The 27,561-nt window shown below is 40.4% G+C and overlaps 4 protein-coding genes across 6 annotated transcripts in view; 3 read left to right on the plus strand and 1 right to left on the minus strand.

Annotated features, from left to right (window-relative positions):
* Nucleotides 1-530: 530 nt before the first annotated feature.
* Nucleotides 531-3,434, minus strand: GKN2 (gastrokine 2). Its single transcript, XM_072357271.1, has 6 exons — nucleotides 3,402-3,434; nucleotides 2,804-2,857; nucleotides 2,120-2,251; nucleotides 1,521-1,631; nucleotides 1,153-1,306; nucleotides 531-666 (listed from the first exon to the last, which is right to left on the minus strand). The coding sequence occupies exons 1-6, from the start codon at nucleotides 3,411-3,413 to the stop codon at nucleotides 578-580; spliced, it is 552 nt and encodes a 183-aa protein (XP_072213372.1). The 5' UTR covers nucleotides 3,414-3,434; the 3' UTR covers nucleotides 531-577.
* A 5,313-nt stretch (nucleotides 3,435-8,747) lies between these two features.
* On the plus strand, nucleotides 8,748-12,616 carry LOC140262550 (uncharacterized). Its single transcript, XM_072356937.1, has 7 exons — nucleotides 8,748-8,759; nucleotides 9,908-9,958; nucleotides 10,744-10,786; nucleotides 10,892-11,160; nucleotides 11,636-11,713; nucleotides 12,148-12,292; nucleotides 12,537-12,616. Exons 1-7 carry the CDS (start codon nucleotides 8,748-8,750, stop codon nucleotides 12,614-12,616), a joined length of 678 nt encoding a protein of 225 aa, XP_072213038.1.
* Nucleotides 12,617-15,158: 2,542 nt separating this feature from the next.
* LOC140262576 (gastrokine-1-like) lies at nucleotides 15,159-18,272 on the plus strand. The gene is made up of 6 exons (XM_072356993.1): nucleotides 15,159-15,170; nucleotides 15,809-15,865; nucleotides 16,221-16,382; nucleotides 16,822-16,932; nucleotides 17,847-18,000; nucleotides 18,181-18,272. The coding sequence occupies exons 1-6, from the start codon at nucleotides 15,159-15,161 to the stop codon at nucleotides 18,270-18,272; spliced, it is 588 nt and encodes a 195-aa protein (XP_072213094.1).
* A 1,941-nt stretch (nucleotides 18,273-20,213) lies between these two features.
* Nucleotides 20,214-27,561, plus strand: part of ANTXR1 (ANTXR cell adhesion molecule 1) — a 64,072-nt gene continuing 56,724 nt past the window's right edge. For all 3 annotated transcript variants that reach the window (XR_011905848.1, XM_072357189.1, XM_072357190.1), the window contains exons 1-2: nucleotides 20,214-20,733; nucleotides 27,131-27,202. Coding sequence is in view for 2 of the 3 variants with exons in the window: in XM_072357189.1 (XP_072213290.1) it covers nucleotides 20,582-20,733; nucleotides 27,131-27,202 (224 nt within the window). In the remaining variant the exon portion in view is untranslated. The remainder of the gene's footprint in view (nucleotides 20,734-27,130; nucleotides 27,203-27,561) is intronic.

Genomic DNA, 27,561 nt, shown 5'->3' on the forward strand with positions numbered 1-27,561 from the left:
GACCATGTCCCTCAGTACCACTTCTCCACAGTTCTGGAACACCTCCCTTGGGCTTTGCTTCAGATGCTTCTCTAGCAATAATGTTTAAATCAAATCTGATTAAAAATACTATGAAGTATTCCCTTGACAATTGGTAACATATATTTACTCCCTCCCTTCTTCTATCCATTCATTTGCTTGTTTCCTCGGTCCCTCTCTCCTTCTCACTAGCAAACACATGTGAGTCAGCCCTTGAAGACTATGGGTGCTGGTGCCAATGGAAGGTTCTTCAATAGAAAACCCATTCTTTTTCTCCATTAGCACGAACCATTGCCTACGTGTGTACAAATGCACAACACAACTTTTCTGGAGGAAAACCTCTAGGAAGTCATAGTTCACTTCTGTTCCACTTTTGAATGAAAAAAGAAGACAGAGCATTTCAATTACTACAGCATCTTTATTTGTAGGGCATATGTTTGTTGCTTTCAAATCTTAGGACAGGTAAATTGATTTTGTTTTCTTCCAGTTTAAGAACATGTGTACCATCGGAGAAGCACATAGAGAAATGAGCCATTTCCATGCAGAAGGACTGTCCAGATTAGTTGTTCTCTCTGAGTCTTTCACAGATATTAATGCCCAAAATGGATGGAATTCCTGCCCTGGAACAGCTGTTGTTATTAGTGAGTGCTAAAACAAAAAGAAAGAAAGAAAGATATTTTCAATGACAAGATTACTGTGTCCACTAAGGAAAAGTCTATTAAATACATAAATACAATCCCCAGTCATGGCCTTGTTCAAGTCTCCTGCTGGTCTCAATGGACACCATAGAAAAATTGCATGGTGTAACACAAAGAAAGGAAACATTTGTATGCCTTTAAATCACCTTTGGGATCCTCATTTCCAGTCACAGTATGCAACAGGTAGAACTGTGGGACCACCATACCATTGGATACAACTGAGTCCTCTATGACAGTAGACAAACCACTTTGGAACAGCAGTACCAGCTGGGAAAACATGCTTTGCTGGATTTTCCCAAGCATCCTGGAGCCTTACTCTCTCAATTTTGCCAGGCAGTTTACTCCTGCTCTTTAAAATGGGACAATACATCCCTGCCTCTCAAAGTTGCCAGATGGATTTAGTTTTAAAGGAAAATGTTTCCTTTTTCCTACTTACGTCCACTCTTTGTAAGCTTGTAGAGAGGCAGACCCTTGCAGAGCTGCTCAATGGGTCTACCATAGCGAATCCACTCTCTGATGCTCCCAAACATGGCATTTCCAGACTGAAACTGCACCCACATCACTCTTGGAGAATAGATTTTCTTCATAGTCTAAAGAGAAAAGAATAGATGTCATTACTAATGTAACTTCGGTTTCATGTGGCTGAGGTACATGTTCTGTATGAAGCTCTGTTTTGTCAGATCTGTTCCACCATTGCTAACCACTAGAAGACATTCCTAAGAACAACAGCTCTTCTTAGTGCACAGTAGCTTGCACACAGTAGACTTTTTTTGGCATACAGAGTGAATTTCTCTACAAAATCACCTGTCTCTCAAAAGCCTGGCGTCCAATCTCTTGCAGCTCGGGGATGGAATCTTTATCGATCTTCATGATGAAGCAAGCATTTCGTGAAAACAGCCTTGTTGCAATGTATCCCTGTGATAAGAAATGAAATAAAAATCAAAAGTAATTCACTAAAAACGGTTACCACTAATGTGTGTTGATTCACCCTCCACTTCAGGGCCATCTAGAAGAAACACATGGAGGTTTCAATGACTATTGTAGAATGAGTTCTCATTTGCATTTGAGAGACTTTAATGTCTATCTGTAAGCTTTGAGTGCTCTTTTCCCATGGATTTCTGCCCCACTTGCAATACACAAGTGATGGCAGCCATTTCTTGACTCTCTTGCACTGAAGTCAATGACATTCTTGTCACTTTCACAAATGACCACCATGTAATCACAAGTCTCATATGAATGCACCATCATATGTGTGAAAAAGAAATTGCAGAAGAGGAGAAGTCTTCAAAGAAACTGTATTTCAGGTCAGTTCATAATGAAAATACACCAATATAATTTAACTGAATTTACAGACATCTTCATAGAGATTGTTAGATTCTAGGCAGATTCTTAGATTTACTTACGTGCTGGTAGTCAAAAATGGTGTCAGAGGAGTACAAGCCAGATCGGACATGGACATCAGCATAGTTCTTCTGGTTGTCAATGGTCATAGACCCGGTGACATACTCATTGTTAGGTGCCGGCAGGAGATAACTCTTGGGTAGAAAGCATAAAACCATTGTTCATTTGGTTTGCACTATTAAAGGTACAATATAAACCAAGAATACATGCCAACAGATGTGATATAGATATATATATATATATATATATATATATATATATATATATTCATATAACGTGAAATCCTTTAATGACTCTCTAGGAATCTCAGGAGGCATTTGAAGTGGGGACTAATTGTGGTAGAGATTGAATCATGGTGAGAGGGGGAGGGGACAGACCCACACCACAGCCCAAGGAGAATGATGTGGGGCATCCCACTTACTGTACATGGCAGCAGAGAAGGCTGCAAAAGTCTTCCAGCTTTAGGCTGAGCCAAGGGGACCTACGTTGCCTATATTTCTTGCTACTATACAGCCGTGCAGAGATGCCACTTTGACTTTTTGACATCTTTGGTTAAAGCTACTTATTCTGTGCTCCGCAATAAGCATCGTTTTAGTTTCTTCTGTTCGTCCAATTATATTCCTCCCTTCCCATCAATCTAATGCATTTTAAAGTACATGCACCAGTAGGCTTTCCAGTTAACTTACCTCCAATGCAAAAGTTCGAGTCCAGGTGACTCCCAGCAAAAGGAGAATTGCAGCCTGTAATAAGAGGAATGAGCATTTCACCCAATAGAAACACCAGGTAGTGCCATACCAATGGACAAGGTGAGACAAAAAGTCAGTTCATAAACTGAGGTGAGCAGCTATACTGTCACTTTGAAATGCTACCCAATCCACAAGTGTGTGTTAGTTTAAAGCAGTCATAGTTCTGCATTGTAATATTTCTGATATTAGCTTTCTTCTGCTTCTAATAGTACAAATGCAGAACAACTGTGGCATTATTGGCATCCTTCAAATTCATATGATAGGTTTCTTCTTAATTTGTCTCCACGATTGGAATTATTTAAGCATAATTAGATCCCCCTTATGAACTGTGATCAGGTTCTACATCATCTACTGAAATAATGTTCTCATCACTGACTTCAGGAAGCTTTCCCAATGAACAACCAAAAAAAACCCCAAGTACATAGACCTTATTAGTCCCACTACTGCACCACTGCTCAGAACATCTTCTTTTCTATATTTTAATTTTAAAATTAGCATTTTTTAATATAAATTGGAAAAAATAAATGTATATACTTACAATTGCCTTCATTTTTCTTGCAACAAGAGGCTGTGGAGGGTAAGAACTCAAGAAAACTCCAGAGACCTTCAACTTTTATATCATCCAGTAGGTGTGGGAAACACTTGACACAACTGTTCATTGACCACAACAAGTCCATATCTACATGCCTGGGTATCTCATATCTGAAATTTTGGGCTGGCATAGATAACCAGATCTCGATATGTTAAAAGCAGTAAATACATCAGCTTTTGTGTGATTAATCACTCCCCAAATAGGTATTGTTTACTGGTTTAAACTTCAGTGGAATTTCCACTCCTTCTACTTCATTTTTTATTTAATATTTAACAGGATATTGTCTAGAACAAAAGGACATCAAGAACAACTCTGCTATTCATTCATACAATATGCATTCTGTCTTCTGAAAAACAACTCCTGAAAGCCTGATAGACTTCAGAGAAATCCTGGAAAATGAATTCCAGCACCACTCATGCTTACGTGTCACCTACTGAACAGACCAACTTTTCAGCCATTTCTTCCATCTAGTACATGCGTGATATTTTCTAACAAAAAACATTGCTTATTTTTGATCAGACACCACTGTATGTACCAAATGCATTGAAATTAGTGACATGATCGGGAGTAACAATTTTGCTTCACAGGCACAATTTGGTTTACTGGTTTTCTCCTCAATACAACAAGGAGTAACATGAAATTTCAGTGGTTCACATATGACCACAAGAGAAGCAGGATGGAGATTCCTCCTTTAAAGTTACAACTGCATCTTACATCAAAAGTCAATGACCATGGGACATCTCCATGAGTATTCTGTGATTATAATCTTGCCTGAGCTCCTCATCTCATAGAATTATGGAATCATTAAGGTTGGAAGATCATCCAGTCCAACTATCAACCCATGCTTGTGACTGCTCTACACTATGTCACTCAGTAACACAATCTAACATTTTCTTGAAGACCTCCAAGGATGGATCTTTGCAGGCGATCTGCTTTCAACCACCTGCTCCAGCAAGGTCACCAGAACTGGTGCCCAGGATCACATCCATTTGGCTCTGAAGATTTCCAACAAGGAGACTCCAGCACATCTCTGGGCAGCCTGTGCCAGCTCACTGCAACCCACACAGCACAGAGGTGCTTTCAGATGCTTAGATGGGACCTTTTGTTTTCCAGGTTGTGCTGTTTGGCTCTTGTCTGGGCACTGAACACGACTGGAAGGAGCCTCAGTCTGCCTTCTTTGCATCCTCCATTTAAGTATTTATATACTTTGTTGAAATGTCCATTAAGCCTTCTATTTTCTAGGCTAAACACTGCCAGCTATTTCATATGAGAGGTGCTTCATGCCCTTCAGCATCTTTGTGGCCCTACACTGGAGTATCTTCAGTACATCCAGGTCTCTCTTGTACTGTAAGGCCTAGAACTGTACCATCATCCATATCATTAGTGAAGATATTGAACAGTCATTAATCAACTGAAGAAAAGGTGAAAGAGGTCATCCAGGCCTACAAACAAGCCTCAATATAAAAGTAGATTGCATGCATTTGCTTTACACCACACAACCCTACATGGACAATGTTATCTCCAGTGTAACAAAGCTGTGCTGCTAAGCAATATATCAGAACATAAATACAAACACGCATGAAATTGTGACAAGCGTGGTTAGATTAGTTTCAATTAGATTAGATTGAAGTTGCCCTCCTGTTGAAAGCTGGTCCTGCCCCTTCTTTTCAAGAAGTTATTTGCTTGCAAGATTACAACCTTTCACAGCAGGATTCATGAACAAGCCCGAATGAAAAGCTTTAAAAGTTTTACAACTAATGTTAAATTAAATTTTCAGTATTCATTATGTCTTTACATGTTAATTTCTTTTGAGAAACTACCATGGCATTGAAGCATGAGCTTCTGGTCGCCTAAGTCACATGTGAAAGTGTATTAATCAGCAGTATTCAGTGAGGGAGACATACAACAGTGACCTTGTTCTCATGATTTCCAACATATGTTGAAAGGGGTGAATTCTGCTGATCCAGTCAGACGAGGCCAAAAATAAAAGGTTTCTTTCTAAAGAGCATTTGACTGATTAACCTCATTGCAAGGGAGAACATACTTCTAGTTGGCTCATGTCCGTAACTTGAAATCCCAGTAAAATATCTGAAATTGTCATAGAATCATAGAATCATTACAGTTGGAAAAGACCTCTAAGATCATTTACTCCAACCATCCACCTATTTCCAATACTGGACACTAAACCATGTCCCTTAGTGCCACATCGCCATGGTTCTTGAGCACCTCCAGGGACGGTGACTTCAGCATCTCCCTGGGCAGACTGTGCCAGTGCCTACCTACTCTTTTGGAGAGGCCTTTCTTAATATCCAACCTGAACCTCCCCTGGAGCAAATTGAAGCCATTATTTTCCATTCTCTTGCAGAACCCTTCCATGAGTTCCCCAAATTTCATGATGGTACCCACTTTCTCAAGGTCTTGTTTCAGATAATTTTGATCTAAATGAAGGCTTCCAAACTTCTCCCCACGTGAACAGTTGGAGTAGGTGATACTAGAAGTCTTTTCCAACCCTAATGATTCTATGATTCTTAATGATTCTATGCAGTCAGCTGTTACTCTTGCATTCAGATTGGTCCTTTCAGCACAGAGAAGCTTATTCAGAAAAAGGAATGTACTCCTACAGCACAGAAATGTATATTATTGCAAGAAACTCATTTCTCAGCTCACTTCATAAGGCCAAGTATTTTAAAACACATTCTAATTTAACTCAATAAGATATTATTAAGTTACAGAGTTACTCCTAGTCTGTGTCATGAAAACTACAAGAATCTGACACATTATTTGACACCGCCATCCAGTAAAAATCGTTTCAACAAACAAACCTTGACTATCGTATGAAAAGAATACTTGTATAACTTCAGTTCATGTCTGATAATCGAACAGGAATTTCAACATGCAAGGGAGAGAAATTTAATCAAGTTAATGTGGGAATAATACTATCAAAACAATCTTTCTTGGTGACTAATGCTTTTTTTCATGTTCTTTTGATAAATATTTGCTTTATCAGGGAGTGAGTAGGTAGTGGGAGGAAAGTAAAGAACAAAGCAACGCCTCAAAGAGCAACAAAATTCTCTATGCTTATGTTTGCATTCAGCTGGGCACGCCAGACATGGGATCAAAATGGGGTGACAGGGTGACATAGTCTAGAAAAATCCATGTTGTCTGTGGATGGGGCAAGCAGAATTTGTCACATTTAGTAGTTAAAAAAACAAGCTTCTAGGGTTAATCCACCAATAATTTCTGTAGTTTTTATTCTTTTATACAATAGGGGATGAAAGAAAACACATGAAAGAGTAAGTCTAAGGTTAAACAGTCTTCAGCCTTGGGAGTTTGCTGCACAGTGGTACAAGAACTTAGTACAGAAGCAAAGAATGCTTTGATCAGAGCTTTAAAATCAGACAGAGAGATACAGAAAGCTTGTGTTGGAAAAAGAACAAGATCTCATACTGTAAATGCATCCTCTCCCTGCCCTTATTCCTGGCTTCTAATACTGTAATTAGTTCCATCAGCGATTATTGATTTCAAATGCTCTAATTGTGTGTTTGTCATGCAAAGCACTTCAGTAATCAAAAGCTGATGGAAGATTTGGAGATTCAGGCTTCCAAGTGTGATGCATCATCATAATGGCCAAACTGGCGATGGCTGTTAGAACACATGGACCAAACGGTGTTCCAACTCATTAGTAATGACACCATGGGGACAAACATTACAGAGTTCAGCTTTTCAATGCGTTTCTTGGGAACAAGTCAAGAATTACATTTCCAGGGACTATGAGAGGATTTTGTGACATTCAGAATAAAGTCCTGTATATTTTGGATGCAGGACTCCATTCAGCATCCACAAATCAGATCAACTGGAAGAAGGAAATCCTTGTGCTTAGTAACGTGTTACTTTCATTCAGTGCACTGTACACCTCATGCAAATTGCAAAGTGGGCGAAAAATTGAGGGAAAAAGCAGTTCTTTCACCCACAGTGCAGCAGTTCAACAAGACATCCATTACTATGCAAATGGAGCCATCACTAGTATAAATGAGAATTAGGCCTCATCTCAATTAAAGTCAGATTCCTCAACCTTTTCAATTGCAATTATTCAGCAACTGACAGCATTGGATAATTTGGTTCAGACATTAGTTCATATCAGAATTCCCATCATGCCATTCCAGAAATGCAAAGGAAACAGTGTGCCAACCCATACTAACTACTGCAAGGTGCAGGACTGATGTACTGATAGAGCTGCTGTTAAAGGAGAAGTGCTTTTCAATAGTTAAATGAGCACCTCTTAAACTGCTTCTTCTTTAATGAGCAGAGCTAAGAAACAAATCCAAATCATCTGGGGATATGTAGGTATGATGACCATATAAATGATCTTCAAAGGTCCATTTCAATTCAAATTACTCTCTTCTAAGTATCTCTGTACATTAAGCAGCAATGGAGATTGTTCTTGGGCAATAAGACCTGGACTTCTTAATGGGCCAGTGAAAATATCATGCAAACATTTTGACTGTTTCTGCGGCAAACAAAGCTGATACATTTTTCCTATGGCTCCATATGCAATTACCAAATTCAGATGAACATAAGAAATCAACTTTCTGCATAGGAACTGGTATAAAATGTCTGCCGTTATTGCTCCCACCTTACTCATCTTTTATAATTTCAAGCTTATGGCCCCGTTCTTGAATAAACTTTTATTCTGTGATCAGTATTTTTGTAATTAGTAATTAATACTCTTGTGCAGAGGTGAAGACGCAGAGGCCGGGTCTCAAGGATAGAAAGCAGATCCTCAGGGACAAAACAGTTCTAAAGGGTTCAAAACAGAAGGCAAGAAAAGGACTCGATAATTTCTATTATATAGATTCAACCCCATCATTCCCGGGGTCACCAATTAACAACTTTTAACAACAGAGATGGTAATATTGCTATTTTTAATATGTTATGAACTATGAATAAAAAGTAAGGCTGAGTTCTTCATCACACAAAGTACAACTACAAATTCTGTTAGGCATCCATTTTCTGGTTCTGATTTATTTTTTTCCCCTCCTTTTAGAAGCAACAGTTGGATTCTTTCATCTTACCATTCCAAGAATTCTTTAATCTTTCTATATGGAATGAATTTGATTACTTTTGTATCAAAAGCCTACTCTTATCACACTGCTTCCACAGGAAACTCGTCATGATTCTGTGAACAGAGGACACCTGCCAAGAAGGTAAACCCATTTTACTTAGGGATATTACTCTATAAGAAGTAAGAGTACACATCAATTACCAGCAGAACCTGCCTCATCGACCATCAAAATGAAGTTCTCTGTAAGTACATACATCACTTTCTCATAAAACTGCTGCTGTTGGAGAGTTTTTAAATTATTTTGAGTCTTTCTTGGCACCTATAGAACTATCACTGAATTATGTCGGGTTTACAGAGCAAAAAGGCCAAATGGGTTGCGACTTCACGGGTGAAATTTCGTTTTTGGCAGTGACCTCATTCCATAAGCTTAGCCAAACAAGTGCTCTGTTTCTAGGGTGAGATGCACACGTAAAATCTATTGTCTCGTTCATAACTCTTAGATGCAAGTCAATGATCTTACTGAGTTATATGAAGTTAATTTACAGCTGTCTGTCGAGAGCATAAGAGAAGAACTGTGAGCTGTGGGAGACTCAAGTGCATGTATGAGAGTGTAAAGGGCAGCGCTATTCACAATGGTCTGAAACTGCTGCAGAATAGCTTCCAAAATGTTAAATACTCTGAGTTACACTTGGATTTTACTGTTAAAAATTCTCTTTTGAAGTCTATGAGATTTGTGATGTGTTCAGTATTTGAGGGCTCATCTGCAAGAGAACAATTGTCCACAATGGTTATTGTTAACCGAGGTGTTTACTATTAAATCTTACATAAAAATATACCAGCAGGACTTTTGACCCTAAGGAAATCTGAACAACACGAAGCATGGGATCATTGAAACAATGTAATTTTAGAGAGCATTAGCATTATATTTAGAGAGAATTAATTAATTTTAGAGAGAATTAGCATTTTAGCATTATGCTTTTGTACAGAAATACACTGCCTACCCTCCTCAGCATTGTATTTGGATGCATGGGAACTGTTATGAGGACTTTCAAGTCCCATTTCTGCTGTGTTCCAAGGATGCATGCTTGTATTCCAACCCTTTGCAATGGGTACACATGGATGCTTGCTCTGAAAATCCAAAAGCTCAGTGAAAAGTTCATTCTTAAGAAGAAATACTTCAGCACAGCTTTTTCCATGAGTGTACGGAGCCGGGGCTGGATATATTTTAAAAAATCCACTGTGTTAAATGAACTTTTTTACCAGCACAAAATATAATTGTAAGGTTAAAAGCAATTTATATTAAGCAAGTTAAGCAAGAAGCAAAGCTTGCTGTAAGGCAGCAAATAACTTGATGCAAGTTGGGCATATGTTAAAGTATTGTTCATTTCAGGTTTTGCTTTGTCTCCTTGGAGTTCTCCTGGCTCCAACCCTTGCCGAGGAGGTAAGTATAGTGCACTGATGCTTCCATAAGAGCTGATGGGTTTTAGTTGTGGCAACTGAAAAATATATTCCTGAAAATGAAGTTGTGTTCTGAAATCTGACATTTAGCAAGAAAGTGCCTTTTTTGACACTGGAGAAAATATCGAAGTGGTAGATGGATCAGGAGAAAATGTCAGTTGCTAGATATGAAATCAGTATAACAAATTCTGACTTTCAGATTAGCATAAATACTGTTCGGTATTTAGGAACATAGTACAGTAGCATGAAGGATCTGATCGGAAAATACAGTGAAATATGGTAAATTATTGCAAATTCCTCTCATGGAAAGGAAGGGCAATAAGGAACTATTTTCTTTTTCCTACTTCTTTTTTTTTTTTTTCTTCCAAGTTGAGCTCTGAATATCAAGTTTAGCTTTTAACTTTAAAGGAAATCACCCAGTGTTTAAATGTTTTCTTCCCAACTTTTCCACCTGGTCTGAGCCTCTATAAAGGGGGACAGGGAGGAAGGGCTGGAGCAGTAATGTTAAAGCCTGCCTGCCTTCAGAGAGTGGATGCCATTAGATATACATAGAAAACAGGACTTGCAGGACTCTTGTCTGAATGCAAAAATTGGTGCAGAGGTACCAAGGCCTTTGCAGAGCTGAGGCTGGAATTTATCTCTTTTTTTATTCTGGCCTTTAAGAGTAATTATTTTCCAAAGTACGATTAACAGAACAAGAACGTGAAACAACTCTGGGAATCTCCAAACCTAAATCCTCGTTATCTTTAATCTTTTTTCAACAACCAGAACCACGGGAGGGACAGCGGTGAAGGTCCACGCCTTCCACCCCATGAGGAAGGTCCACGCCATCCACCCCTTGGCGAAAATCCACGCCTTCCACCCCATGAGGAAGGTCCACGCCATCCACCCCTTGGCGAAAATCCACGCCATCCACCCCATGAGGAAGGTCCACGCCATCCACCCCATTTTGAAGCTCCACGCTCACCACACCATGATGAAAGTCCACGCCATCCACCCGCTAACGAACATCCACACTATTTATTCCGCCCTGGATATCAACCCACTCGCCACCACCGTGTAAATCGACCTCATCAACCACACCGTCCTTTTGTTCCCCCCTTTGGGCGTTACCCCAATGGGTTTGCCATCAGGGCACCTGCTCCGCACGCTGGTAACTGGAAAACCGTCTGGGATGCCAGCACTGTAAGTGGCTGCCCCCGTGGCTCAAGCAACTTTTTGGCTTCTACTGCAAAGGGTCACCGTGCAAGCTGATAAAGGGCAGACACTGGTGTTACTTGATTGGTCTTGATTAAGGTGTAAGATGGTTGATGTAAGAACAAGCAGTCCAAGACAATCTGCTGGGGAAAACCAACCAAATCTCATTTAACCTTTCTATAATTTCTGATGCTCTGAATTTCATATAGCCTAAATAATATAACACCACATACATGTGACATTACCAGTTAAGGAATCTATTTTACTTTTTGTCAAAGACCATCATTAACCACCATCATTTACCTAGGCAATATAATTGACGAACATTATGATTAACCGTACTATATAAAACCTTTGATTGTGTGAATTTTTGTTTGTTGTTTTTTAATAGCCTTTCTCTTGTTTGCAACAAGAGAAATGGTTCTGCTGCTGTTGGTTTTAACTTTGTTTTTTTTTTTAATAGGGCTTCATTGCAACCAAGGTACTGGGAAAAAACACCTGCATCATAAGCAAAGCTGACAGAGGATTTAATGGATTTGAGGTATGCTGGTGAATGAAAGTGCTGAGAAAGTTAACCAACTGGGAACGATCACTTCTGGGGAATGGTTTAGTGGGCACCATGGGGATGGGTGGACAATTGGATTTGATGATCTTAGAGGTCTTTTCCGACCTTAATGATTCTATGATTCCATGAGCATGGTGGGGATGGGTGGATGGTTGGACTAGATGACCTTTGAGGACTTCTCCAGCCTTAATGGCTCTCTGACTTTAGTATTCCGTATCAGCATAAATGAGATGAGTTTCCTAAAAGGAAGTTTCTCAGCAGGGCTGAGTTGCTCTAAACACCTCAAAAGCTGCACCAAGTTAAATAAATTGAAGTTGAAAACTCCTGCATTATGAAAACATGGATTTGGAACTCCAATTTTATTTTATTTTCCTAAATGCTGTATTCTGGCTTTATGTCTTTGATACTAGGGAGCTAGTTCCCCTGGGTTCCTTCCACCCATAGAGCATCGTTACGTGATCTCAAACGACAGACTCCCGAACCTGTACCCATACGGACCACGCATTCAAAGGCTGTGCAGAGGAGTTCCCACTTACTTTGCTTTCCCATCTCCTGGTGAGTATAATGGTAACCAGCATTTTGCATACCAAAATGAGCATTAATAAGACTTTTGCCTAAGGTGATTGCACTCGCAGTTGCTTGTAGCGTGCATCTAGATAAGAAGCAATTTGATTTTTAAATTGGGATTTTGCTGAGTTCATCATTTCTGGTGCTGGAACATAATGATAGAAAAATGTCACCTACATTGTTTTTCTGTTTCTTCAATTCAAATTTAATCAGCTTTTCTCTTTTCTTATAGGATCAAACTTCTCAGAGGATGATGACTCATGCATGACAAATATAGTCAACAATATGAAGTTCGTTTACTGCAGTTTATAAACTTCTCCTGATGATATTTTGAGGAAGAAAATACACAGATCTGCGCACCCATGAAGAAGCCTTTTTTTCTTGATGATCTTATCTCGATCACAATGTCAATCATGTATCTGTCTTCTCTTCTGCTCTTTGTGGAGCATATTTTCTTTCATTAAAATGCATCATCAGCCTCCACTGGTCTGTGTTTTTCTCAACCCTTTTAAAAAGCAGAAGCAGCACCAAAGCCACGCTGATAAACTGTAATCCCTAAAAATTCCAGTTTTTTGCATCTAAATCTGATCTTGTTGTATTTCCCAATGAGATCTGACATAAAGAAAACTTCCATCACTGCTAAAATAGTGTGGTGTTACCCACTGCATAACCATATCAGAAAGAATTAAGTCCATATGAACAAAAACAAGCATATTTATGAATTCTTTCAATTTCAACTTATTGCTAAAATACTGTTATACCGTCTTTTATAAGGAACGATAATAAGCGCTGCAGTGCATTGTAGCCAAATGCAAATGCAGGAATCAAGCTTTCAGTAACAGAATCATTAAGTGAAATGCAGTTTGTAGTTGAATATAGCTATTATTTCCCACTCTTTCACCAACATTTAACACAGGAAATTAAAAAAAGAAACAAACCAAACACCCTAATTAAACAAAAGTGCAGATGGACATTATAGAGTTGAGTTGTAGTTAGGCCAAAACTAAGGCAAAATGGCTGGAACTCATTTCTTCCATGGATCTGAAAGGATTAATCCAGTGATTGGAGCTGACTGGAGGATAACGGATCTTTACCTCCACTCCTTTATCAGATGCTCTTTAGCTGGAATTTTGGAAGGAGTTAACCTATGAGATGCTTTATGTTTCATGGAAGTCAGCAGTTACTTTAAGTCAAAGATAGAGCAGCCTTTTTGCTCAGCAAAATGTAAAATGAAATCAAAACCAAAGCTTGGCTGCCTTTACCCCAAACTTTTAGCACCTCCAAAAGAAAGCAACCATGTGGCTGCAGTATTTAAACAAAGCTCCTGATAGACTTGCCAAGGGTTTCTTCTCCTTTTCCAGCTTTGCCCTTCATTTTCCCTGAGATAAAACAGACACTGGACTTATCCAATTGCTTGTCACTGGGAAATGTCTTTCGAGGGGCCTTCTAGCCCCTGTGACAGATGATGCACCCAATATGGGGCAGTGCTGCTCCAGTACTGCCTCCAGTTAAGGTCAAACTTTCAAACAGAGGGCACAGAACATGAGCAGCAAAGTCCAGCTTCTGCCTATGCCACTTAAACTAATGCACATAGGTTCCAATTAGTGTATTATTACACACTGCAACTTAAGACTGCAAGAGTACCGGTCCCAAGATGAACCCCTGGGGGACACCACTTGTCACCACCTCCATTTGGACATAGGTTGATTGCAGCCCTCTGGCTGTGACCATCCAACCAACTCTTTATCCACCTAACAGTTTAGCCTTCAAATCCATACTGCTGCTATTCAGAGATAAGAATGCGGTCTGGACAGTGTCAAAGGCCTTGTGTAAGTCCAGGTAGATAACATCAGTTGCCTTCCCTTTGTCCATCAACACCATTGCTCCATTATAGAAGGCCACCAGGTGGGTCAGGCAACAAGTCAGTTCTCCCTCTTCATTTATCAGAGGGGCTACACTATCCCTTGCCTGTCTCTTCTGACCAACACATCTAAAGATCTGCCTCGTTTTATTTTTCACTTCCCTTGACAAGTTCAATGCCATCTGAGCCTTGCTTTTCCTGATCCGATCTCTGCAGCTCTGTTTTTCTCCCATCACACAGCAGGTATAATATGAAGATTCAGTTGAACTCACGTCTTTTTTCAAAGGGGGAAAAGTCTCAAAATCATGACTTGAGCAACTTGAGGGTAAAACCCATTGCTAAAAAAAAGTCCCTGAGTGAATCTTTGCCTCTTCACAATCAACTTTCACTTCACTATGGAAGATAAGACATGGCGAGGCGAAAAAAGCTGTTGTTGCTATCTACAATAATAGAGACACCCATAGACATCCCCATATGGTGTAATTCAGCTGAAATTTGACTGAAAAGCAATTTTTGGTGGTAACGTTGCACTTAGGTTGTACATTCTGGTGGAGCTGTGGTTCTATGGTAAAGTCCAGTATGTTATGGAGGGTGCAAAGGACCTAACCGATGTGTATTTTCCCTAATGTAAGGATATTTTATTACGACCTTAGATTATCTCTGGTCTCCATTTTGATGTAAATTTTCAAAATTAGACAGCAAATATGTCAGAAAGTTATCGCAAAACACATTTCCTTTTTCACTGCAAATGGATTCTTATCTGATAATTTTGTCAGACTGACAGGCCAGAATTTGCCTAAGTATAACCCCTCCATTTATGAAACAGTTATGGCAGGAAATAATGTCCAATGACACAAAGACTTGGATACAAATTACTAGATAATTTTCTTTCCATACTTAATCATTCTGTGCCTGATCCTGAGACCAGCGTATATAAGGTGGATGGTTTGCCCCATTCGTTCCATCTGCACTTGCATCCGCTCTGCAGTCAAGATGAAATTCACTGTGAGTATGCAAGCTACTTTCTTATTCTATACCAAAACTCAAAGCTATTGCCTTTTACTTCTTATATACTATAACTCAAAGCCATTTCCTTTCTATCTTGGAAATGCCTTTGCTCATTTATAGTCAAAAGTTACTCTCCAGGGAGTTTTTACTCCTCCAGGATTGCATTTTAGACTGTATTAGCCTAAATAGAAGAAGGGGTAAGGATCTTTGTAAAGGCTGATCTATGCACTATTCAGTCTCACAGATCCTAGATCAGTGCCCATTGTTGCCAATGGGCTTTTTGCAATCTGGAGGCACCACGCTATGGATCAAATCACTTTCTTGTGATGCTTGTGCAGAGAAAATTTAAATTCTCTCTCCTCACTCTTGTAAAATATCTCTATATATTGTATCAGTGATGTACTGATCTCTGTAGCAACTTCAGATCCTGCTCTTAGAAATGGAGATTGCCATTATGGGTTATTCTAGCATAAAGCAAGGATGGGTCACTTTAGGTGACCATTGCAAAGCCAGTATGGAAGCGATGGGTATCCAAGGAGTATATCTTAACATCAGATTAGGAGTAAGGATTCTCATGACAGGATCTGCCAGCCAGACTTGCAGTTACATTTTTATGCTTTCAATGTTCCTTTCAGATTGTTGCTACCGTCCTTCTTGGACTTGTGCTGACTCCAGCTCTTTCCCAGTTCCAAGTGAGTACAGTGACCAAGTTCTGCATTTCTTCTTCTACATTCCCTACTTCCTGAACTTTTTTCCTCTCTTTAAAGGAAAAGAATCTAAATCTTTTTCATGCACAAAACCCTGAAACCAAGAGACAACCACTGTAAAATTATTCATTGTGAGATTATTCATTGAATATGTTAAAATTAGTCTTAGAGCTACTACAGAATGCTATGGCCTTACTCTTGTCATATTGACAATACAGTGGTCACTGAAGGCGCTCCTTATGAGCCAGCTTTTGTTATATTATAGCACTGATTTTCTAAATCTCTGGGGAGATAACTGGCAACCACTTGGAAGTCTAAACATGTTAATTTTGTTTGCTAGTTTCAGGATGTGAAAGTAAATAGGAGACAGTTCCCTAGGACAGTCACCATCAATGTTGGCCTCGGCTTCCAAACACTGACCATCGATAGAAGCTCCCTTGTGGCAATCATTGAGGCAAATACAGCTGAGAATGCATGGACAACCGTTTGGAACTACGGAACTGTGAGTGGCAAGGAGTATTCTTATTCAGAACATTGACAAGGAGCCTGGCTCCTATAAAGCCCAGGGAGGTGGTTGGGTTGAACATCCCTGAAGGTGTTCAAGAAACATGGAGATGTGGCAGTTGGGGACATGGCTTAGAGACCATGGTGGAGATGAAGCGATGGTTGGATATGGTGATCTTAGAGGATTTTTCCAACCTTGATGATTCTTTGGGCATGGTGATGATACGTTAATGGTTGGACTAGATGTCTTAGAGGTCTTTTCCAACTTTAATGACTCTAAGATTCTATGAAAGCTGACCAAAATAGAGAATTATCAAGTCTAAGTTTGGGGGTAGAAACACTCTATGTTCATTGCTTTGATTTTTAATCCAGATCTCTATGATTTAAAAGCTGAATTCTTGCATTCCAATTTTTTTATTTTTTTATTTTTTTTACAGGGCTACATTGCAACCAAACTTCCACGAGAGGGAGTCTGCTATATCTCTCAAATGGACAGAGTCCTGATGCCTGCTCTTGACTCAATTGCCGTCCTTGCTGAACAGACCAACGTAAGATAAAAAAAAGGGGGCAGTTACTTTTCAGACTTTCCCAAAACAACTAATGACTGTAATAGCATGAGCATGAGAACTAAGTTGTTATAAAAAAAATCTCAGCTTTGAAGAGCGAGAATGGGAGGGGAAATGGTAGTTACATTCCAGACCCGAGCAAAACCATTCACCTCTACCTACAGTTCCAGTCATTGCTTTCTGGGTGCAGTTGGTTGGACTTCCATTGTTTTTTAGGGTGTGAGAGAACATGGGTTGGTGGATGGTTGGACTAGATGATCTTAATGGTCTTTTCCAACCTCAGAGATTCTTTGATTCTATAGGCACAGTGATGATGAGTTGATAGTTGGATTAGATTGTCTTAGTGATCATTTCTAACCTTAATGATGCTACAACTCTTTAATTCTTTGCACATCTCATATTCATCTCAGGCTCCACATTAATGCTATGAGTTAGAAAAGGAGTCCTGTGGCTGTAGCTGAATAATGAATACAAGCCAGCACAAAGTCTGAGTTGTGAGAGAAAATACAGATATCCAGAATGTTGTCTAATAGACAAATCTCTTAACTAGGAAAATATGTTTGAAATTCATTGAAAACAAAGCACTCTGGAACAGTTAAGAGAATTTATCCCATTAAAACAGAATTCTTAAGGTCATAAGAACTGCTTTCAAGCTATTTTAATATAGCTACATGTACCAACCACTTCTATTGCTCCCCTTGGTTCCAGTTCTAGAAAATGGAACTGATTTCTTCTCCTTACGTCCCAGGTACCTCTATGGTGAGAGATTTATAAGTGACTGAGGAAATTCTTTTGTACAGTTTTAGAACAGCAAGCACAGCCTCATTGCTTCAGAAATAGGAACGTGCATAAAATTAAATGCATCAAGGCACTGAATTCTGTTATTTGATGTTTAGAATGTGAAAGGAGAAACCGTGCTCTCAAGGTCAGTCAGATACGTCGTCACCAGAAGACACGCTCGTGAACTCAGGACTTACGGAAACGATATCTTCGCTCTCTGCAGTGGACTCCCAACTTTCATTGCTTTCGAAGAGTCACAGCAGGAGGGTGGTAAGTGTGATCATGTGAATTATAAGCCAAACAGGTGATTTTGTTTCCTTCGGCAGTGCACTATTTCTGCAGACAAGTATAAATCATTAGCTGTCTTGCTGTTGGGGCCATAATCAGGGTTTGATGACTTGCAGTACCACCTTGGGAATTAACTCTTGGTATTTCTTTTCTTTCTTTTAGTAAACCAGATTTTCTACAACCAAGACGCATGCTACAGACTTGATGTCCTGAACCTGTTGGGCATTGACTACTGCCGTGCTGGCAAAGTTTGAACACCATGCCTTTCTTGAACCTAGTATCAACGCCCGATAGCTGAACAAAGCCATCCCTGATGCTATTCTTCCCTGACATCATGTCTTTTGAGAGTTTTGTTCTTCATGATTCAGATGTTGTAAGAGATCAGTTGGTGATAGTACCTTTCAAATAAACACTTTTAGCATGAATAAACTGTGTCTGTTTTCTCATTGCTACACTCTTTATCATCAATTAAAGCTCCAAAAATTAAAGAACTCCAAATCATAGAATGGTTTCCTGATAAGCTTATCCCAAATCTGCATTTCTAGGCTCCTAGGAGCATAAATTTGAAAAGAATTAAGCCAGGAATACAGGGACACTTCTGCTGAATTAACCAAGACATGGTACAGCATGCCAGATTTATGTCAGGCTTTATTCTATAGCAGTTTGAGAAGATGTGTGTAGCAGGGATGTTAAGTCAGGGCTTGAAGCAGGGATGGAGCACCTGGTTGGAAGGCAGAGCCAATCCAGGGGAGCTCAGGTGTATGCAATGTACCTGAGTGACCCAAAGGGCTGGAGCCAGGATCCACCCCTTCCCAGACCTCATTTATGGGTTGGCAGCAGAGGCAAGGGGGTCTATCTGGAAGTCCTTGTGTGCTTGTGGCCTTCTCAAGGTAAGCAGCTTCATTTCTGTGCCTACAGCTGTTGTATTTGAGGAAATCCTCACTTGCTACAACCTTGGACCTTGCAGCTCTGCTGTCATTGCTACCCTTTCCATTGCTTTACAATATGTAGATCGCTTAAGAATATCCTGTGGGGATCCAGGAGATGGACTCAATGATCCTTAGGGGTTAGCAGTTCCTGATGGAAAAGTGGGAAGAACTCTAACCACTAGAAGAGAAACACAATCCAGGACTACACGTTGCAGCAAAGACAAGTAAGTTTAAAGCAGGAGAAAGTCAGATAAAAGCAAGAGAGTGGGGAGGTTTTGATTTAGTTGAGAAGTCAGAGCAATCCAGGGAAGGAAAAACAAGTCTTGGCCACTGGGTGTCAGCCTTGAATTATATGTGATAGTATGATTGAGTCATTAAGATCTTGACAGAAGTCATTACCTGCTGTAGAAGCTGGACATTTGTGAGCCAAAGGGAACTGAACCCAGCCCACCTCCCCAGCTTCCACGCTGCTTCAGAATAGATAATAAAACAAGAAAACCAGCTGATATCATTTCCCCCATCACTTAGATACCCAAATGCTAATTACACACTAAGAGTATTAGCTGGAGCTTAATTAACCATTGAGCTCTTGAGAGCATTTGAGTTGGAAGGATGGGTGCTCTTGGGACCTCTACTGTAGCTCTTGTCTGCACTGAGGGTTGCTCTGAGTTGGGAATGTTGTTCTTTTTGGGTTATCTCGCAGCGTTTTGGTGCTGTTTTTGGAAGAAGGCTGGGAAGGTGAGTTTCCTGGCAAGGTCTGAAGGAAGAGGGAAGATTCAGCCCCTGAATCCTGATGCATGATGCAAGCTTGATAAGGATAGCAGAGGGAAGCATGGTCATAGGCATGGGATTTAAGACTGAGAAAACATAAAGAATGAGCACAGCTGTAGTTTCTCTCTGACTTTTGCCACATTGCTCCAGGTTTTAAGTCTTTATGCCTCTAATTCAGATACTGGCATCAGGCAAAAAGACTCTGTAGAACGCTGTGTGAGTGCTGTCAGCCATCTGCCTATACATTCCTACCCCAAACCTTGTAGCTTGCTCTACGCGTGCTCAATGCACAGATGATGTCTTTTCCATCCAGAGGCTCTAGTTACATTTGAGTTTTTCGCCAGTAGGTGGCATTCTCTGAGCTGCTTTTATTTCCCTTCCTTTTATTTTTTGCCAAGGAAATATAGAACTTCACATCTTTAATAATAACAACAATAATTAAAGGTGGTGGTGGGAAGGGGGGGTGGGATTGGGTCAAACCTCCCCTGTCTTTGCTGAAGTCTGCAGTAAAGCAAGATCTCTCTGCTCCTGTTGGGAAGCAACGGTGGTGTTTTCAAAGTAAGGGAGAGTGAGGGTCAAAGTCCCTTTAAAAAAAAAAAAAAAAGAAGAAGAAGAAAGTGAAATACAGTATTGTGCATCTTGAAATCTGAAACCAAGAAACAGAAGTGCAAGGGAAACAAGGGGGGAAGCCTTTCAATTCCTGAGGACAACTGTTGCAAGTGGAGTTTTAAGGAGTAAAGTCTATGCACTTAAAGGGTATTTGAATGGCTTTTGGGGAGAAGGCTGTGAAATAAAGGAGATCAAAGGAAGAAGACTTTTGTTCTTTTTTTTCCCCCCTCTCTCTCTCATCCTCTCTGGATATAATGGCTATTGCAAAGCAAAGCATCTCCAGATTTGGCTTCAAGTGTTTCTTCTTTGCGGCTTTTCTGCTGGTGTGTGATGGACACAGTGGGAAGAGAGAGAACGGGGGTCCTGCCTGCTACGGAGGGTTTGATTTGTACTTCATTCTGGACAAGTAAGTCAGTTCTATCTATTTCAAAGCAGTCTTTCCCTTGCCGTGACCTGGAGCACCATATGCTGGGGTTTTCTTTGGTTTTTAGAGAAGCCATTGTGTCCCCAAGGGACTGCAGAACTCTATTGTGGTGGTGATAACTTTGGTGGGTGTAGCATCTAATGCTAGTGTGCTTTGAAAAGCAAATGGGTATATAAATTTTGCTGTGGTTGATATCAGACCTTTCCTCTGTCGGTGCCGTGCTTGGGATGAAGAGCCGGACCCCATTCATGTTGGTTTCCCCAACAGTGAGGTTGGGGAGGTGGAACTGCAGAATTAATCCTGCAGCTGAAAACGTGCAGAAAATGCTCTCCTGCCTGGAGATCTGCTGCTGCCTATGTGTCCTTGTCCAAGCAGGTAAAGACAAGGCTCTGAGATGTGGCAGCCTGCTTTAAAAGGGTCCGATTGTGGCTGTTCTGATGGGGGGGGGGGGAGAAAAAAAGTGAGATTAATTTACTTAAAAGCCAACTTTATTTTCCTGTGGGCTGAGTTGCATTTTCTTTGTTCCTGTTAATCAAAGGCATATTTTGACTGCCTGGAGGTAACTGCCCCCACTCACTTCTTCATCACTGATTTTGATCTGGGTGCAGTAACTGTGCCTGTTTAGGGGCAATGTGAAATAGATACGAGCAGAGCTTTGGAAAGATTCCTATTGAAGCAATGCAACAAACTAAATAAAAGTGTGAAAAGTACCGGTTAAAATGGTTTGGGTAAATTCCTTAATTAAGAATAGTTATTTTAAACCTCAAGCTTGGAATCATTGGAGGATATAAGTGCCAGAGCCATAGAACTGGCATTTTTAACCATAAATTTAAGAGATAGGAAAGTATTTTGAGTTGCCAGGAGCTTTCTGTCTGATCCTCGGAGTGTTTTGCAGTAGCAGCCACATTCCATTTGTATAAATGGCTTGGAATTACATAATGCTTTATTGCAAAATACTGGGTAAAATGTAAGGCTGAGATGAGTGAGCTGGGTATGTTATTGTGCCAGCTGTCCCAATGCTCCAGGGGAAATAATTTCATTTTTGTTTTACTTCAGTCAGTGGAAAGATCCTCTCGTTTATTGCATTGCATTGCTTTGGCCATTCTGCTGTTAACTGGAATAATTCATAGAATCATTTCAGCTGGAGGGGACTCTAAAGGTCCATCTAGTCCAACCCCCTTGCAATGACCAGGGACATCTCCAGCTTCTATTGCTCCACCTGAAAAACAAAGCATGATTTGCACTGCTGACAGCTTTTGCAAACTGAGTTCTCTTGAAGGCTGGGGTAGAATGGAAGGTTTTATCCAATCTGATGGATGTGCTCTGTAATAGCTCTGAGCTATTATTTCAAGCTCTGTGGCTGTCCCTTTACTAAAGGAATGACTTCCTAGGCTTGCTCAAGGAAATTGATGTGGAAACACAAAGCTTGGCACAAAGTTCACAGGCTCAAGGTACTCAGTGCATATATCAAGGTATCAAAAAGAATCCTGCTTGAATGGTTGTAGGTCATTTTTGGTGCAGAAATTGACAGGATCTGATACAAAGCCCATTAAGCCCATTGATGTTAAAACTGCATTGGTCTCCAGCAGAATTTGGAGGACTCAGTGGTGTTCAGCTGCTGATGTGTGCTGTATTTTGTGTACTGCAGTAGCCTTTCAGGTAGGCAAGGAGAGAATTAGAGCGGTGCAGGAGGTGATCCCATCTTTTTCTTTGAAACTCTATTTTGTTCTTCAGAATCAAAGAATGGCTTCGGTTGGAAGGGACCTTAAAGGTCCTTGATCTCTGGGTCATCAGCATTCTTATTTAGTTTGGGTTTTCTGCTTTTATTTGTCTTCAAAGATGTTGTTGAAGTCCCGAATGATTATAGGGTCCTTCAGGCAAACTGTGAAATGAAAATAATAGACTCAGGATGCATCTTGCTGGTTTTTATTAGAAATTGCTTTAAAAATCATGTGAGCTTTGGTGATAAAGATCCTGCAGCAGATTGAGATTTTTGAAACATGAAGCATTAATGGCAGCGGTGGAAGAAAGCCATTAAAATATTAAGCAACTTTCTGGGATCAGAGGGGAGGATAGAGCAACAATAAACACTGTGCTGGGATTCACCATTGCTGGAGCCCTCTCCTGACCCTTTGCTTCAGTGCCTGGCTAGATTTAAAGACTACTGAAATCCATTTAGCACCCTGTATGCTGTCCTTGTCACAGTGCTGGCTCTTGTACCAATGGGTTACCAGAGCATCTTTAATCTGCATGTGCACTTGCATGCTTTCATTAATCCTTCACTGTTCTAAACTGTGTGAGTGCCCCTCTTGGAAGTAATCATTGAAGGCATTGAAGCAGGCTGCCCAGGGAAGTAATGGAGTCACTGTCCCTGCAGGTCCTTAGGGATGTGGTACTGAGGGGCATGATTTAGTCGGCAATATTGATGGTAGGTGGACAGTTGGACTAGATTATTTTAGAGGTCTTTTCCAACCTTAATTACTCCATGATTCTATAATTCTACTCCTTGGTACAAGTGGTGGGTGGGAGCTGCACTCTACACTTTACTGTTTGATATCCGAATAACTATAGAATCATAGAATGGTCCTTGGTTGCTTGTTTCTTTGTCATGTACCCCCTGCCAATCAGGTAAAGATGAATACTCTCAGATTGTTTGGGCTTAGAGGCTTGCAGTGCTCTAAACTGGACCTCTGTAAACTCTGTTATTGTTTGATGACAGCTTAGTGAGTTGTCTCCTATGAGGTTCAGCTCAAGGCAGAAGTATTTGCGTCACCTCACTTCTCACATCTACATGCTATCTGGTCTTCCCAGGGTTGCTCCTGAAATGTTTGGAAAGGACAGAGGACTCTTTGGCTCAAGTGTGTTCTTTTCTTCAAGTGCTCAGTGAAACAATGCTGAAAAACTCCTTGGGTCAATGCCACCTCAGACAGCTAGGAGACATCTTGGGGTCAATCCAAAAGTAGAAGTTTAAGGAGAATTTGGATCAATGTCAGTCCGAATCAGGTGTCTGTATGTACTTTTGTCTGCTGCGGTGCTTGTAGCTGCTGTGAAAGCTCTGTCAAAGAGTTTGGGGGTTGGAACCAGATGAGGTGGGTTGGAATTGGGTCATCTTTGAGGTCTTTTCCAACCCGAGCCATTCTGTGAGTTTGTGGCTCTATTTTCATCAGTGTTTGTGAATTAAAAATACCACCGTGGGTTTGCTGTGAAGGTCCAGTGGGAGAAATGGAAATAAGGAGTTTAAAAAGTATAGGAAAGACAAACTGAGCCGGTTTGTGTCACTGCAGCTTTGGGTTATAGTGCATGGGTAGTAGGAAGGCACCTGCTGGGCCAGCAGTGGCTCCTTGCCCCTGGAAACACTGAGCCATGTGGAGTGTCTCTGCCTTGGATTGAATTTAGATGTACAAAATCCCAGCACAGTTGACCACAAAATGTATCACTCTCTTGTTAAAGGCATAATGGTTTACTTATTCTTAATTTCCACTTATTGGGCTTTTCTCCAGCAAGAGGATTTGGCATTCCCACTAAAAACCTTCACTTAAATTGCAAGTTTACAGCATCAACCTTTCAGCCTTGCAGCACTGGCTTGCAAATCGTCTTCTTTTTTTCCTTGGGAGTATGAAGACAACCTTAAATTTCTCTTCCATTGCCTTGCAGTTCGGCTTTAGGAATGTTTCTCCTGCTTAGGATTCTTGGCATGCCTTAAGGGGGGCTGCATGAGTGACGTGGTCTAAAATATCTTTGAGAAAGTGTATTTTTTGTTATCAGAGTATTTCTTCTAAATACAGACCTTGGTGTCTTATGGCCACTGAGATTGGACAGAGAAATGATCTGCACGTGGTCTGCTAATTATTCACCTGTAGATGGAGAATGTTTTGTGCTACAAGAAAGGATCTATGGTCAACAGAAGTATAAGCCTTCATTTCAGGACCCATTTTAAACTTGCTCTGGTAGATATGAAGAATAACTGTATGTTATTACAATTACCTCACTGTGGAGTTGAAAGGAGAATCCATCCTCCACTTCTGGGGTTTTGATCATTACAATGATGTGGAGCTTCCTTATGGCAGAGAGAACCTTCTGCTGCTCTTAAACTTCAGGTCACTTCCCTTCGGTGTCATTAGATGAACAGGAAGGCTCCCTCTAATAGGAACCATTTAAATAAAGCAGAATGAAGTCACAAATGCAGACATGTAAATGGGGTGTGCTGTTGACTGGCACATTACGGAATGGAGTGATTGGTTTTTAAGCTTAGTTCTGGCAAGTGCTGTTGCAAAAAAATGCATGACTTCAGAGCCGTGGAAAATGGCAAGAGTTATAAATGATGACCCACATACCATATGTGCTCTGTGGCTGGATCTCATTCTCAGGTGCTTTGCAGTAATAGTGATATTAATGGATGGTCAGCTTTTGTTCAGTGGTTTGCAAGGAAGTGAGAGGAATAATTGCATTTTTCTAGGCTAGTGTTGCTGTTCTAAAGCAACCTACATTTCAATGAAGGGTGTAGTAAGTAGTTTATGAAGTCTTGACTTTATTGTCTTCTAGAGGCTGATGCAACCATTGCTATAACATCAAGTGTTTGTTTTGTGCCTCACCATGTAGAGACAATAAATATCCATTTTCCAAGCCCCTTCTCAGTGATGATTTGGCATCGATAGGACTGGGGTGTCATATTCAAGATCTTAGAGTTATTCCATGCATTTGAGAGGGATTTGCATCTGGGTTTGAGCTTTGAGTGTCCTCAACTCTGTCTCATATAAACCAGTGCAATTTGGACACAGTGAGTGTTTTGTTTGAGGGCAAATTCTAATGTAGATCATTTATCATCCGTTATAAGACACCAATTTTTTCACTGTCTGTGTGCATTGGTTTCTTAAGACCAAAGAAGAATTGAACCATTTGAGTTGGAAGGGTCTTCAGAGGTCATCGACTCCCCTGCAATGAACAGGGACTTTTATTTGGCCCTCTCTGAGTTGGAGAACAAGTAATGATTTCAAGTCTTGATCTGATGAAAAACAACAGGTTTTGCGTCCCTTCCCTGAAGATCCAAGAAACACAGAGATATTAGCTCTTTCTTGTGATTAAGTCTCTTGTGCAAGCTGTTACAATCACAGAAAGAAAACAGGGTGTCTGCAAGGTTATATTTGAAGAGGTGTAATTGGTATCAGCTCTTTTGGGTAAAGCGTTGTTCCCTCTTTATCCAGATGAAGCACATGTGCAAGGCTCCTCATTGCATGTCCCCATCTAAGGCTACCTCTGGACCTATGGGGTCATACGAAGAAAAAATGACTGTATCATGGAGCAAGTGGATTGGGTGAAGGGTTTTACTGAATGGCTGTAAATAAGAACCAGGTGTGGGGAGAAGAAAGAAGGAAATTTATGTAACCTGTACCATGTGGTGTGCATGCTTGCAGTACTTCTAGGAAGTGAAGTAATGGTATTTGCAGCTCAGCAGGGGCTGTCTGTGCCAGGTGCGTAGAACTTGGTTGAATCTATTTGTGTGTATTCATTTAGGTTCTCAGCCCTATGTTAGAGGAGAGTCAGATCAGATGCCTTTTCTTTATGTGAAGTGAAAAGAACATATTCTCAGATATTCATGAGTTTCCTGTTAAATCTGGGTTTGTTTTTCCCCTACATATACATATATTTTTTTAATTGTAGTCAATGAATAGAAATAAGTGACACATTTATTTTCCATTTCTAGAAAGGATTTTCCCCCCCCCCAGTATGAATATCCCAATATTCATATAAACGTTTATGCCAAAAGGTGCATTTAGTGCTGGAAGATTCTAGTTAATCTCATTTATTCTTGGTTCTTAAAACATGAAGAATAATCCAATCCCATCCAAATCCATAGTTTATTTTCCTGGGGAGCAGCATTAGTTTGTGTTTTTGCCTTGAGTTGAGCTATGACGGAGTGGGAAACAACAGCCAAAATGTGGACTGAAGGTGTTTTACTTTTCATGGTCTTTAGCACAGTGGAAATGCTAGAGAGGCTTAGGAATCTGTTCCTCCAACTGCATTTCATTCCTCAAATGAGCTAAGAGCTCTGCACAGCGCTATGGCAAATGAGTTGGTTGAATTCATCTAACAGATGGTGCAAGGAGACGGCCATTGCTAACACAGGGTTTATTTGTTTAAGGCTGTGCTAAAGGTCTGACATCGCTGCCACATGCTATTGTGATGTGTAGCCTCAAATAGTTGCATGGAGCATAAATTACTCTTGCTTTTCAAAGTTAAGTGGGAGATGTAATTTACATTTTAATATCTTTTTAAAAGGAAGAACAGAAATAACTCACTGAGCAATGTGTAACAAAGCACTGGGCTTGGAAAACTATAACAGCAGCCATTAAAGACGTCCTGTAATCATTATTTCCCATAGATCAGGAAGTGTCCTGCACCATTGGAATGAAATATATCATTTTGTGGAACATTTGGCCCGCAAGTTCATAAGGTAAGAGGTTCTGATTTGTAGATAACTGAAAGAGGAGGGGTGTCAAGGAGTACGTTCTGATTTCCCCATGGAGAACTCACCTAGTGGAGGTTCTTAATGTGTTTCTCAGATCATCCCATTAATTGCTTTGGAATTGTTCCTGAACTTCCCCCTGTTCCTGTCCTGTAGGACACAGGAGCAGATAATCTAACTGGATCCTTCTCTCCAGCCTGACTTCCATGGACCAAATTGTACTTTTTCAGGCAGGGAATCCTCATCGTTTCTGAGCTGGTTGGTTGCTACTTATTCCTCCTGGTCTTCCTTGGCTAGAGCTGCCCAGGGCAAAGCCCCATTTGCTGCTCAGTCCTGTCTTGTTGAAC

Source organism: Excalfactoria chinensis, chromosome 25, assembly GCF_039878825.1.
Source record: "Excalfactoria chinensis isolate bCotChi1 chromosome 25, bCotChi1.hap2, whole genome shotgun sequence".
Classification (NCBI taxonomy): Eukaryota; Metazoa; Chordata; class Aves; order Galliformes; family Phasianidae; genus Excalfactoria; species Excalfactoria chinensis.